General features: G+C 41.8%; 1 protein-coding gene across 1 annotated transcript in view; it reads right to left on the reverse strand.

Annotated features, from left to right (window-relative positions):
* Positions 1–5,743: 5,743 nt before the first annotated feature.
* Positions 5,744–15,771, reverse strand: part of ell (elongation factor RNA polymerase II) — a 44,521-nt gene continuing 34,493 nt past the window's right edge. The window contains exons 7-12 of the mRNA XM_084067934.1: positions 12,529–12,613; positions 10,420–11,101; positions 9,619–9,685; positions 9,341–9,512; positions 9,111–9,155; positions 5,744–9,003 (exon numbers count right to left, since the gene is read on the reverse strand). Coding sequence (XP_083924060.1) covers positions 8,887–9,003; positions 9,111–9,155; positions 9,341–9,512; positions 9,619–9,685; positions 10,420–11,101; positions 12,529–12,613 — 1,168 coding nt within the window. The 3' untranslated portion in view covers positions 5,744–8,886. The remainder of the gene's footprint in view (positions 9,004–9,110; positions 9,156–9,340; positions 9,513–9,618; positions 9,686–10,419; positions 11,102–12,528; positions 12,614–15,771) is intronic.

Here is a 15,771-nt window from a genome sequence, read left to right on the forward strand (position 1 = left end):
TTCAAAATATAATTGAGTAAAAGTACAAAAGTATTGACATAAAAATGTACTTAAAGTACATTACCCATCTGACCACTTAATTAATGTACATGACCTGTATGTGTGCCGGAACTCCCTCTGTTCTGGAATCACACAGACTCACTCACAGGAGTGAAATCATCCCCAATGTGATGCGTTGTGAGCTTGCAGATCGGCTTTTTTCACTATTTGTGAAAGAAAGCATTTGAATGTTTCTGGAAAGTTGTTTTCTGATTTATGTCCCGAAAAATCTTTTGAAATTTTTTTTTGAAAAAAAACTAAACAAACAAACAAAATGGAACCTTACTGGCGGCCAATAAGAAAGGGTCTGTGACCTTGAGAATACATTATCAACTCTGCTGAACTGTATGTTCAATGGATGTGCATGTTTTCAACACAGTGTCTTTACGCTGGAGGAAGTTGTCCCCAGTGACAACTGGAAGAGAAGAACGTCATCGAGGAGAAAGAGTTATCTCCAAGTGCCAGGGACACCCAGCTGTGCTGATAGAATATATTATGTACATCTGGGATGGGTGGCATCCTTGCAACGTGCTTTATGCATTTGATGTGGACACCCACAGATGGTTCAAACGCAAGGTGTCAGGGACTGTTCCAGAGGGGAGGATGTTCCACTCAGCCTGTGTCTTGGGGAAGATCATATTTATCCATGGAGGATGAATGGAGGTTTATGGAGACACTAATGACATCTACAAGTTGGACACCACCACAATGGTCTAGGCTTTAATTAATGACGGAGGCACTCGCCACCTGCTTCATCAGGTCACTCTGCCACCATCATCGGAACAAAGATGTTTGTATTTGGGGGCTGTGATTTGCTGACGGATGGCATCAGAGTGTTTGACACAGAGACCAACTGCTGGCTGAACACACCTTCTACACAGACTTTTCCACAAGAATGCTGGCATTATTCAGCCTTTACCTACAATTGAGAGCTGTACATATATGGTGGTGAAAGAAATGATCTGTGGAAATTCAACCCAGAGACCTTCTCCTGGAAGCAGGTTGAGCCCAAGCACTGGGTCCACACTGAATAGCATGTGCTGTTGCATGGTGGGAGATCGTGTCATTCTCTTTGGAGGAGACAACTCTGACGACTATACACCCTCTGATGACCTGATCATCTTAGACTTGAGTCCTAGTCTGAAGACGTTGCTAGCAATTATTCAGCATGATCTGAAGCAGTCTGACTCTGAACTCCCACACAACATCAGGGAACTGGCAACCATTGCATGACTACCAACAGAATGAAGCTCTGGCGATGAGTGACGTGTCTGGGCTTTTATAGTGGCAGCAGTTGATTGTGGAATGGAAGACAAGACAGGTGCAGAGATTGGTGAGGGAGGGCAGGTGTGCTGAGTTGAGCCATGGAGTAGTAATACTTTATTATTCAGATATGTACAGTGGTGGAAAGTAACCAGTACATTTACTCAAGTACTGTACTTAAGCACAATTTTGAGGTATTTGTACTTTACTAGTAAAGTGTATTTCCAATTTCCAATACTTACTTCTACTCCACTACATCTTGCATCCAAATATTGTACTTTTACTCCACTACATCATCTACATGTATTTGAAAAGTTTCTAGTTGCTTTGTAGACTTAGATTATATTACAAAACATACACTAACCACTTCAGCCCTATATACATTCTGGCCATTTGAAAATAGACGATCTACTATGTAAATGTAAATTCGACCTGTCCCTAAGTAGGCCTAAAACATGTGCGTACTTTTTCCACCACTGATAATTACGTGGATGAATACGTAAACTAGATTTAGGAGAAACATTGAACGAATATTATATAATATTCTATTGCACCACCCAATTACAGAGTTATATTTTTGTTTTTAGAGTAGATATTCTATTCGTTTTATGTGAGAGCAAAATGGCCCCTGTCCAAGTCCTAACCTACCCCATGTCCTAACCTAACCTACCCCACCCCCTCTCTCTTTCTTCTTTTGTACATATTTTTCACTCTTCATACCAGTAACCTGTAAACTGATTGTATGACATTCTGTATAGTAGTGTGTATATCTGTCTGTCTCTTATATGTCATCATGATTTGTGTACATGGGGATCTCATCTTAAACAAGCTATGTGCTTAGCTGAGCTATCCAGTTTAGTAGACCTTGTATTGCGAATTTGTACTGTCATGTACTATTCTCATGTCTTACTAAATAAAGTACATCAATCAATCAATCAATCAATCAAAAGCCATGTAGAGGTAGCAATTAACGGGCTATCTACAATAACTCCATTGTTAAATCTAGTTTGATTGAATTAAATTCTATATGCGTTTCCACACACCATATCTCTGCTAGTTCTTAATTAAATAAATAATGTAGCCTACTTCGAATATTTAACTGAAGACATTTAGGAAATGACCCAATGATGTGTAAAAAACTATTAAGTGCAATGAGAAACAAAAAACCTTAATGGAAACAATTTCAACATTTAATTATGGAAAGACATACATACACATATAGTATATCTATATATACATACATAATGACACATACATATATCTCTCTCTCTCTCTCTCTCACACACACACACACACACACACACACACACACACACACACACACACACACACACACACACACACACACACACACACACACACAAGAACATTTACATATGTATGTATATAGATATACACAAACACATAAACAACTAAAAGGAGAAGGATATGGTGACAATATTGTCACCATAGTGGGTCAAGTGGTTTCCTTATTATGCTCAAATTGAATGCATCCAAAGCATTCACATGTAATCTATGCAAACCTTCACATGTAACCTAACCTATAAGTGTAAACCAGTAGCAGACAATTTTAAACTGACCTGCAACATTCTGTCAAGCAAGCCGCAGGTTAGATATAACAATAAAGAAATTCAAAATAGTTGCAATTGTTATATACGTTGCAACAATAAGCTTCAATGTGAATGCTGAGGTGTATGCATCTGCAGTTGGATCATCTGACACAATCATGATAGTCATTGTCATTGAAGAATCACTGACTTCAAAGACATCCCACAGAAATAATGGAGACTGAAGATGACACTAGAGGGTGTCAGCTAAAACAACAAAGAAAGTTTAGCAGCACAAATTAAATTTATAGAAAGATAGCAGACAAGATAGCAGACAAGATACCCAAACAAAGGAGATAGCAGACAAGATACCCAAACAAAGGAAACGCTCGAGTATTCCCTCATTGCACGCATAGCAACGATCCCAAGAGCATTGTTTTCAGGTATAGAAAGCTGAAGTTCACTTCTTTAGCCTATAAAGACAAAGTAGGCCAGGAATCTAGCTTGAAGGGAGCAACTTGCAGCTCATTTGCTTGTGTAACACAAGTCTAGACCAATAGATGTCTAGAGACACATAACATTAACTGATTACTTACAAGGTTTATACGTTTTGTGGTAACTTTGGTCAGTGATTTAAATCAGTTTAATAGGAAATAAATAGTTTTGCTGTAACTGCTATACATAGTACATGTAGGATGGGTTGGCTATTAAGTCCATTTAGCATAATTCTGTTATTGTATCATATTTGGCAAAAACAAACATGGGTTGTCCCAGATGTGCAAGGCACACCCATGTTGTGCTCCAAATGGCCCAGAATATACAAGGTAATATAAGGATTGAGACAAACATAACTTCCTTCATACAGTCAAATGCATATGTTTGGGAACAATGAGGTAAAGATGCCCTGTGTTTCAAATCAAAAGATGAACACACGCGTATAAAAGCCTCAGTCTCTTCCCTCTCTATGGATGTTCAGTTATATTTCATAGGCAAAGGCATATGCTCTGTACTGTCTTGTTAGTCATTTCAAAATATTGTTCTTTCTAATCTTTGTTAAATATGAAAACAATAAATGTCTTTGAATTTGAATTTTGTACTATTACTGTTATGAACTTTCTTGTGAGAGGTTTCCCTCTCACCATCAACCCATGAGACCAAGCTGCAAGTCTTCCAATGTGTTATATAAACTATATGGAGATGTATCTAGATGGAGATTAGCAATATGGTTGCAATTCCAATATTAATCATTTTACTGTAGCCTACCAATTAAATACACATATAATGAACCCACACAAACAGATTAACTGATCATTATTGACCCTTGCAATTCCAAAGCTCATTGAGATTTAGGGGTGCAACAGTTAATCAAACAAAACAATTAATTCAATTGTAAATAATTGATAATCGATATTCAACAATAGCATAAGTAGTCAATCTACAAGCTCACAATACCTCGTGATACATATAACACATTGTGAATTTGTAGACCGGCTATTTTCCAGCGACACCATTGTATGACAAAGTATAAAATAATGCATGTTGTGGTTAATCAGACTAATCGATTCAGTCGATTATGAAAAAATCCATTAGGTTTGTTGATTCATTGATATACTTAAAACTCCCTTCTCGATTATTCAATTAATCGATAAAGTAATCAATCGAATAATCACTAGGAAAATAATCGATAGCTGCTGCAGCCCTATTGAGATTCTAGATTTACTTTCATTCCCTTCTCCACCACCATATGCAGAAACCCAGACAAATGAAAGACGTGCCATGGAAATACAGAGGGGAGGGGAGCCTTCTATCTCTGCTGTGACAGTAAACATGTCCAGAGCAGAGTGTGTATGCTGCTGTATGTTTAGGGGAGGGCCAGGAGACTGAGGAGAGGGAGGAGATGGCATGCTGCCACAGTGAACTCACTGACACCCCCCAGCTCCCTGAGTGGAGCTGAGGCCAACATCGGGACTGCAGCCAACAGGAGAATAGCAAGGCTGTACAACTAGGCCAGGCCAACTGGAACACGGTTGCTATGTGGATTCTGGGATCTTTCACGGTGTGTCAGACTGCTGCAGGCTTGTCCTCTCTGTCGCCTTGCTGGACTTCTGCTCTCCTATGCCAAGGCCCTTTTTGGATGCACAATTCAGTCCATGCCACAGGCCTGTCAGCAAACAAACAATGCACATTCCTGTTGGATAATGGAAGGCCAGACAAATGAGCAAAATAAGGAATTGTATAGCCTACATACTGAACCTAGCTATATGGACCAGAGCTAGTATGAACCCACATCCTCCTCCTTTGCTCATTATTTAACAGATTCCTGAGGACATTATGGATTACCCAAAACAACAATGCAAGGCAGAAGACCCAAGGGTGCATTGAAAGATATTTCAGTTCAAGCTATTGCACTACTTAATCAAAATAAAGTATACTACGCACAGTAAGGCAATGCTGCCATCTACAGGAGACCAACCTTACTGCATGCAAGACAATCAAATCTACAAGAAACAATTAGCATGTATACTATTCAGAGATTGAAGTGTCCATGAATTATGTTCACATTGTTCCCAAAAATATGCCTCTGCTCTCAGGGGTAAAAATAGTGTCCTTTACATTGCCTTGGGAAAGACTTATATTTAGAAGCATTGCAGGATATCTACACTGCTGGACAGGAATTCAAGACGGTCTACTTTAAACAGTTTGAGTAATGACTTGTACTCTTGCTTTGGTAGATATTGTGTTCTTGGCAGCAGCATCCATACACAACACAGACATGTTAAATTCTTCCACAAATGAATAATGTACTATACAGAAAAACATTTCCAAGCATTAAAGGAGACCACAGTCAAACATCACGTTTCAACTTCAATGCAATAATTAAGAGCAACAACTGGTTCAGAATTTCACAAAGGAGGATTTTAAAGAAGTTTATTGAAATAAAGATCAATTTCAGTCCCAGTCCCTTATGGTTTCAAAAAGCGTGCTTTGGGTTTTAGCGCCAACATCACGGATGACTCTTCTCCAAAGCCCTCTTTGCTTATACAGCAGCATGTTTATAATCAGAGAGAAAACCTATACAACAGGTCATTTGGCACAATCAACTCATACAATGGTGTTCCTGTGCTGGCATATCAATACTTTCCAACAATTTGCTCCATATGCGGGCAAAATGTTGACCACCTTTACTGATGAAGATTTGATTCAAAATGGATATTTGACCACAACAGAGCTGTAATACAGTAATTGTATCAGAATGTCTATAGAAAACAACTTTACAATAAGAACAGTGAAAACTAGCTCATTTTTAAAGGGTTGCAGCAGGCTACCAGGCAATGCTGAAAGTTGATTCAGGTTGCAAAACATTCACATTCTCTCCCACCCTTCTCCCCACCCATCCCCTCCCCTCCCCTCCCCTCCAGCCTTGACATCATGTTTCCAGATCCAACATCAGTCTAGAGACCCAGTAGTATTCAGCATTGTGGTGTTGGAACTCTGAGCATTGGCCATGTGTAGTGTTTGCATTTTGAAAGTTGATGACAAAGGTGAAAACGAATGCCAAATTTATGCTGCTTTATATGGTGTCGCAGGCGAAAATGGCCAATCTACAAACTCAAGTATCACATCCGCGACACGCTGCGAGCTTGTTGATCGGCCAATTCCAGCACAGGACACAGTCATACAAGGAAGCACAAATTGGGTTTAAGACGACATTTTAAACGTCTAGGCCCAGTCAAGCAGATCCCATTTTATAGTGAGAGATCTCTCACCTCAGTCTAATCAAGGTAATCGGTCACCTCTCAGAACAAAGTCTGAATGATCTCTCAACCTCTCAGAACAAAGTCTGAGTGAAGCTTCACGTGGGATTGATCATTCAAAAATAAAAACAATTAGAAGTAGAGAATACAGTGAGAACAGGTTATGTTTCTTTGCCAGCGCCTAAACAGAGCATTTTGTCGATGCATTTCCTTTCATCCAACTTGGTATGCACTTTGGTATACATGCTGGCCAGAGCCATGTTTTAATGGATGTTACTTCAGTTGGACTAGGCCTTTGCTTGGATTTGTATGTCCTTGGGCAGTTGTTTCAAGTAAAGATACAAATACTGGTCATTATAACACATTCATAAAGCATGCACTCTGATGGACAAAGAGAAAAGTTTCATTTGGACAAAAAACCCAGGTAACAGCAAGATTAGCAGGAAAAGTGCTGATTTTTCATATTCACATAAAAAGGTCAATGTAAGAAATGCATTTGCCGACTAAACCAAACTCAACTCTGTAATTTTTCAAGCAAATTCCGTGACAGCTATGTTATTCCCCCCCCACACTTTGTTTTTTAAAAACTGAATGCATTTTCGGAAAGCTTCTCAGAGAGAGGTGCTGATCCAAGGTCAATGGATTTGTTCATCCTTATGAAACGTCTGGTATCATGTTCTACAGATAAAAAGGCAAAAATCATCACGGATAAGCTTTCCTTCGCTGAGAGGCCTTAAAAAAGGGAGCCCTGCAGTAGGACCACCAGGCAGGCACAGACTGTTGGTAGAGTCATCCGCTCCAGACTGGAGAATGATTGAGGGCGGCTTCATCTTAACAGTCGTCTTAATGACTATCATGTGGGCGATGAGCAGATAAAACACAAATTATTTAATCTGTTTTTTTTTCGTTATATACACTGTAAACAAAATAAAAAACATAAGTAAGGTTACAATGATAACTTGTCAGGCGCCAGATGTATGGTTTAACCCAAACAATTTTTTGCACATTCTTAAGTGGAGAAGAGGTTTTTGGATGATGTCTGCATCATCTTACAATTAAAGGATTTCCTTAACTGTGATGCTGAAGAGTCGAGTCAGCAATTAAATATTCAGAAAAAAATACTTGTTATCGCTACTAAAACATAAAAAATAAACTGGATTGTAATGCTGGCCAACAAAAGCTAGGTATAATCCTACATTACATCCTAATTGATAAAACCAAGGACCCTTGCTGTAACCATTTAATAGACAAGCATCACAACTTGTCAAGACTTAATGAGGGGACTGTGTTTCACAGCTGCTGTCAAGCTATATTTTGAATGAAAACATATGAGCTAAGAGCAGCTCTTACACATTCCCCCTTGTTAAGACATCTGCACATAATTTAAGGACAGCCAAACACACACCTGTGCCTGACAGTGTACATTTTGTTGCGTTGTCTTCATTCAATCGATAGGTATATTGTTATCTCATTAAAAGGGGGAGAAAAAAAACGATGAACAAACTAACTGCAGCAGATGTAGAACTTGATGGCCAAGGCAGCTTTTGAATGAAATACTGGCTGATGTTCAAGACAAGACGCAGAGACAAAAAACAAGACACTGCTTGTGTCATACTGATATTGAGGAGTGTAAAATTCTAAACAGACTCATTACTCTAACAAATGTCAAAATAAATTAAAAAAGGAAAGGAAAAACCCATAGTCAAATAAGTTCAGCATCAGAACGTTCCATTTCAATATATGGGGGAAAAATTGTTATATCATCCATGTAATTCCTTTTTCTTGTGTACTCAAAACAAGCTATTTGCATTTGGCATACAGTCTGCAGACTCTCATCTCAATGTCCCTTTCCTTTCAGACTAAAGCCAGAGATTATTAGGAGCTCTCCAAAAGAATGTGGATGTTTCTGTGTTGACTCAGTGTGAGATGTCTGTGCACTATATGAGGGTTTATAAGAATGAGGGGTGGGTAAAGGGACTGGCCACACAGGACCTTTTTCATGATGCAGTGTAGCTACACAGAGGGACATGATGCAGTGTAGCTACACAGAGAGACATGGCCAAACCAGCCAGTCTCGTCTTCCAAAAAAGGACAAGACAAAAAAAAAAGATTGAGAGAAAAAAAGATCATATGGTCTGCTTTGTCCTCACTAGTGCTTTTGGCCCCAATGAGGGGAAATACTCCCTTCATGGCATCTTTCATAAGTACTTTTTAGAGCAAGCGGAATCCAGAGTTTTCCTTTCTCTGCCTGGTTTCCAGAGAGAACAGGGAAACAGTCTAAACTAGTGCCAGTTTTGAAGTTGCTGTTGATCATACTCAGCTATAAGTTTCTTTATATGTGCCAGTTTGTTGTGTAGATATTCACAGCGATTCTTCTCTTGGCTATAGTTTGGATTAGTCTGCAAAGTAGAGAGGAAGAACACACAGCATTAGAAACAGACAGACTTGCGTACGACTCAAGAGATGTTATAAACGATCATATGAGCAAGAAGTGTCCGAACCTTACCTTTTTTATTTTATGATACTCTTGGAGTATCTGATTGTGGATTGTCTGTTGAAAAAGATAAGATAAAAGTGTGAAGGATATCAACATACAAGTACAATAACTGCCACAATAAGGCCTGAGTAGTTGAGTAATACTCAATAAGCTTTGACAAGAAAACAGCTATAAAACAATACTTGTAATAGGGATGACATACAATACCCACTGCACCTATTTAATGGGATATACCGTACCTTATACTTGTCTGTGCCTTGTGGGAGCTGTTTGAGCTCGGTGTCCAGTACGGTGAACTGCCGGGTGATGCCCTCTATCCGTGCATGCAGGCCACGGTACTCACTGTACTCAGAGTTGAAGTCATTTTTGTAGCTTTGACGCTGCTCCGGGGAGCCAATCACTGTGTACTTCCTGTGCAGGAGACAAGGATAGAAGAACCAGTCATTGCAATGATTTTGTTTTAGAGGGAAAACTCTTCCTTCATTGGATTTTTCATACATTTTGTTGTAGCGCTTACTTGAAATAGTCTGCCATCTCGGCCGATGACGAAGGAACACTGGTGTTGTTGAACAATCCATTCAGCTCTGAAACCAAGAGCAAGGTCATGAAATAAGAAATGGGCATTTATTTATTTTTATCCAATATAGTCCAGCGTCAATACATACAATTGTCTCTTCACACCTTCGTAGACCATTTTCCCATTAATGGCTCTTTTGAATTTGTTTAAATCTTTCCCAAAGTCATTAAAACGTTAAAGAACCCCATGAATATTTGAATCAGTGTAGGCTAAAACATCATTGCATGGTTAATACTATGGTATGTTTGGATTTCAGCCATAAATAATTATTTTATGCAAGGACTATTTTCAGCTGGGCCAGTATGTTCTTTTAAAGACTTATACTTTTTTTTTGATGGAGAGAGGCAAACAGTGATGAACCAGGAAAATCAGTAGCACAGTGGCATTCTATGCACTCTCTGAACCACACTGATAACAACACTGATAATAATTTGATGTGCATGAGTCAGTCTTTTTGAGTTACACGCCAAACAGTGGAGTAAATGGTGGCATTTTGTTGAACAGCAGGGGTCTCCAGTGTACAAATGAGTCACATACTGTTGATCATCATGACTCATTACTGCTCAAACTGGTGACTACCTGGTGTCCAGTCACACCAGTCCTTATTTTAGTAATTCATTCCTCTGCCTGATACAAGATTTCAGACATCAATATAAAGTGGGAGTCATGACAGCCGGTGTCCAATGCATGGTTAGATTTATAATAACATTAAGTGAAGTAGAGTGTGTGTGTGTGTCTCACCTGTGCTTCTGTGTGGAATACTGCTGCTCTTCAGACCCTCGGGGCTAGAGTTAATCTCACAGGTTCGCTTTGGCTCAGGCACATGTTCCTCGCTACCCTTCCTGTCCTTTTCTTTCTCCTTCTCTTTGTCCTTCTCTCTCTCCCGCTCCCTCGCCTTGGTCTTATCTTTGTCTTTGTGTTTTTTCGATTTCTTCTTGGACTTGCCGTGCAGGGACGGCAGACTCTTGTCCCGGGATCCATCCAGGCCCGCGTGTCCGGGGGATGAGGATGCGAGGCCGGGCACGGCGAGCGGCGCAGGCCCCGAGAGGACGGAGGGCGGCTGGCCGAGTCTCTCGGACACGGCCGACTCCTGGCTCTCGCAGTCTCGGCCGTTATGGTTGGAGTCGTTGCTGACGTCCGACAGCGGGTCGAAGGGGCGAGGGATGTCCAGCAAAGGGAGCTGCAAGGGGAGCTGCAAGGGGAGCGGCAAGGGGAGCTGCGGGGCGCCGGACACCGCGCTGCTGTCCGCTATGGACGTGCCCGCTGCGGCCGCCGTCGACCCGGCCTGCACGCCACCTGCCTCTCTGCCGTTGGAAGAGCTGAGCTTGCCATTGACTGGTGCTGCGGCTGCCTTGCTGGCGAGGTGCGATATTCTGGGCTTTTTGTTGGCAAGAGGGTCGATGAACTCCCCAGCAGGCCGTTTCTGGCAGAGGGAAAATAATGACAGCGGTTTTACAAGCTGACCCTCAAACAGGTTCAGTGTGAACTGGCTTCAGCTTAGAGTGAGTGAGAGAGATTTTCTTTTTATACGACCATGGAACCAACTTGAAAAGTCTCAATACTATACCTTGAAGGTGTCTTGGGACAGGGAAAGAAAATCAAAGACAGAGCAAACAAACTTTGGGGGCAGGAATGTGGAGGACACGGTGTGGTACACGTAAATGTATACATTCTCCCTTAAAGTGTGGAAAGAGAGGTCCAGGGGACTACTGTATAAGCTGTCAGATGGAAAGAGTTAGACAGGTCAGAGAGAGGAGAGGAGAGGAGAGAGAGAAGGATGTGTAGTCTCAGCACAGAGTCTATGATGAACATGCCCTTTCAGCACAATACCAGGGATTCTATTACAGACAGGCTCTGTTTGACCCGGCCTATTGTAATGACTTTGGGTGCGGCTAACCAATCACTGTGGTTGGCCATCTGTCTTAACAGGATGATTTAAGACTCTCAAACTCCTCCAGGGGACCAGGGTTTGGGAGCTCCGGTGACCCGTACAGCTCCTTAACCAGTGTGCTTTGGCACCGGAGCTCCCAGGAGACAACATTCACCTATGCTGATGAACTGTCCACATGCACGACTAGCCATCTGTGGCACTTGTTTTACACCAATGAAGCTATAGGAAAGAGCCTGGGGCAGTGTTTGTGTCTGCAAATACAGACTGAGGGAAGGAAGGAAGGAAGGAATGGAAGGGACATTAGGTGGCTTGAGGTGAGAACCCCCTTAGAGGAAGGAGCTAATAATAAACATGAGCAACTCACTCACTCCTTCCTAATGGGACTGAAAACTGGGGAACTCTTTTTAGGACTGGCCTGAGAACAGGAGACACAGAAGCAATAATATAGAATGAAAGCGTTGATTAACACATTCCCTGCCAGGTACTGCCAAGGTATATTTACCAGATTTCTGTTGCTGCTGCCAGGGTTTTTTCGAACCTTTTTAAGTAGTCACAGAAGTTGGATTTGCAACACGTAGATCTACGTTTTTGGCAGGGAATTGGCAGGGAATGTGTTAAGAGGGCAGAGGGAATAGTAAAATCTTAAATTATAATTTGCTGCACAAACCTAGCCGACAAGTGTTACTCAATGAAAGTGACAATTTCAACTGAAATACGATGTTGTCCAACTCACACACAGCACTATGTGGCATTACTGGGGGTCTAGGGAAAAGGGATATTCCACATTTCACTCCGGGCGAGGTGAAAACTACAATTACAAGAGTGAGAAGAATGAAGAAGGTTGGACGAAGAGGAGAGTTATAGGAATGAGGAGCGGGGCCATTGACCATGTTACCAAGGTTGATCTTACAGGGGACAGAACAGATGATGTACAGCAGAAGAGGTGCCACAATGCTCACCTGAGATGGAGAACTGCTGGCCAGCTCTTTGGGTGGGCTCACCGGGTTCTCTGGTGGAGGGGTGCTCTGAGGATGACACAGTTTCCTGAGAGAGAAAATACACACGCACACCACGATTTGAAGTCAATAGCTACTACTAGTGGCATAAGGACAAATATACAGTAAGTGAGACAGGGTCTGTATGCGTTTGTCTGGGGCTGGTCTCGTAAACCACTAAGCCATTGGATTGGGCTGAAACTTTGTCCAAAGTTGTTATAGTTACATCATAGATGACTGACGTCATAGACTAGACACTAGGTCTGAGATCCACAATGTTATTAGAACCAGTTTTGTTCCAAGTAAGAAAATGCTGAAGTTGAATAACCCACACAACTGCTCTCTCTCCCTTTCTCTCGTTCGCTTGATCTCTCCCTCCATCCCCCTTTCTTTCACACGCAAACGCATGTGGTATTGTTACAATGGTGGATTTGTGCGAGTAATGGGTTGGTGAAATTCAATAGAAGCAGGGATTGGTTCGACCTTAGACGTCACACCTGATGGGTAAACATCAATTTGGCACTGTGGCTACCTCCACTGCCAGCTCAAAGGCGGAACAAGGCGAAAAAGGCACAAATGGGGGTCTGCACACTGTAGCTACCTCAATTGATGTTTATTAAGGCGTCCCACACAAAGAGTGACGTTTCGAGCCCGTACTCTAATCATCAGACTAAACAAGATCGACAGAGAGACACCATCTTAAATACATCTATGAAGTTCATGTGATCGTTACCCGATGAAAACGGAGTGTCAAATCCTTTGCACAATAGTGCCCCCCCATTCCATGCCCATACCTTTTACAGAACAGCGGGTAGAATAAGAGCATAATATTCCCACCTTGAACAGGCTGTGCGGGGCAAATGATTTGTTAAATCAAGTAAATCATGCTTTCATCTAAGAACAATGTGAGAGGGTGAAGCAGCCATGAGTGACAAAAGTAAAATTGGAATTGACTGAACATCTCGCCTGAAAACACGAACCTTCTTGAATTCCCAGGGAAAGGCTTGACAAATTGCGAAGAAGTTATAACCCTAACAGCTTCAACAGACCAGTCTGTTCTAGAACATCCAAGACTTTGAGATCAGAGGAATTCTCTCCACACAATTTCGTGGTAATATCAGCAGCACATGTTAGTCATGGCTCATGACCTTACATCACATTTTGTTCTTTCCACAGTTCAAAATGTTGTTCTGATGCATTATGATGCACACAGCTTAACCGATTATGTACTGGAGTACTCTGACTAATCTGTCATACAATAGATACACATAAACACGACTTATAAAATCTTTGAACATTCAGAAAGAACACATATGACCTCTGCCAACACAGATTAAGGAATCTTACAGAAAGCAGGCCAAAATGATTTGCAATACAACAGCCGCCCACTGGGAAATAGCCTTGTGGGCTGCAGTAGGCTATTTCTTTTTATATAATCACCAACAATTAGGATTAGTCATCATAACTGCACAGAAATGAAGGCAAAGACTTCAGTACGTTTAAATAGTCCATGTCAAGTTTAATTGATCCGTCAGTAGGAATGGGTCTTTAAGGTTACAGTCCTGAAAGGACTCTCTGTACACCAAACACTGTAGTACTGCAACAAGAAGCCGCAGATAACCAGACAATAGGACGGTTTGATCAGAGAAGTCATGGCTCACGGGCATTTTGCGCACTTATTTGGTATGGCTTAAATGGCAACTAGACATGACGACTACGGCGTCTTTAGAGTCACCACGGTCCTCATGTCTAATGCATTGTCAGTAGGGGGCAGTGGGATACAGTGAGACTTGCTAATGCCCCACCCCTCGTTCAGTGGGGTTGAGGAGCTGGGGCACAGCAAGACAAGTGTGCTGTTCAATAGAGAGATGGGCTGCTTGCCTTGGCAGGCAGTAGGACTTGGGGAGGTAGTAGTTCAGTCAACAAGACGGCCACCAAGAACACCAGACTGGCAGCTCGACAGTCAGACAGACAGGCAGCCAATCAGCTCGTCAGTCGGGAGCAATGGGCATGCCAGCAGGCACACAGATACAGCTGGACCTTGGACCACTGCCATCTCACACATGGATCAGCATGTGCTAGAACACTGTTGCATCACAGGCAGCAGACTGACTGCTGCAGCTCAAACTCAGAAAAAGAGGAGGAGGGGGCAGGGGTGGAGGGGGGGGATGGTCAGTAGTTGGGAGGCTATGGATGTTAGTCAGCTGATAGAACTAACCAACTAACCGCAAGGCTCAAAGTGCAGAAGAGAGACTGAAATCAAACCGAATCAAAAATAGGATGCATGCATAAACGTGCACGTGCAAATGCACAGTCACGCAAATGGGAAGCATGCATGTGTGCAATCATTAGTGCACTGGCATGCACACATACACGTGCACCTGGATAAATTCAAAAACCCTTTGTTAGCAAAGTGGTGGTAATTTGACACCAAAACATTTAGGCTTATTATGGAGAATGTGAACTTTTCCAGAAACCAATACATTATGAGCTGTCTTGGTAAACCCAAACTAAGCACTGAGAATTGATGCCTGGTCTATATATAGCTAGCAGGGGAGCTGGCGTTTCCTTACTGCCCCAGATCTTGAGAAACCAGATTTTTCCACTGGGAGGAAGGCCAGCAGTGCATGCTGTCAACAAAGAGAACACTTAGTCCACATTCAGTGGAGCAAACAGAACGCGTCATGAGGACTGCAGAGCCACCTGTCATTCTACCAGATAGAAACAAGTCATTTACTAGAGGAAGAAAATCTGTCTAAGTATTACGTTTCCACGGTCGAGTATTACATAAGTCATGATGGCAGGGATGGTGTGTTCCAGTCATGTAAATACATACCATAACCTGAGATGACCACTTAAAACAGAGCCTTTAATAGGATGTTCCAAAGGGTAAGTTGCTCAGTGCATGCAAGTCATTCCTTACAAAAAAAAAAAGATCTTGCTTCAAAAGCATTACGGGCTGGCGGAGCCACAACTCACATTCCAGAACCAACACTGCACTCCACACTCTCCCGAATAGAAGATCAGCAATATACAACACTATCATCAGTGACAATAGCTTTGACACAAAACAACATCTATCGATTATTATGGTGCATACAGCTTACCACATGAAGCTATACAGCTTCATGTGGACCTGGTAATGTGTATACATAGCCAAGTAAGTAGCCTTTGGAACGATGTGGCCCATAGGTCTCCTGTTCCCAT

The sequence above is a fragment of the Gymnoscopelus microlampas genome (genome assembly GCF_963454915.1).
Source record: "Gymnoscopelus microlampas genome assembly, chromosome: 9".
Lineage (NCBI taxonomy): Eukaryota > Metazoa > Chordata > Actinopteri > Myctophiformes > Myctophidae > Gymnoscopelus > Gymnoscopelus microlampas.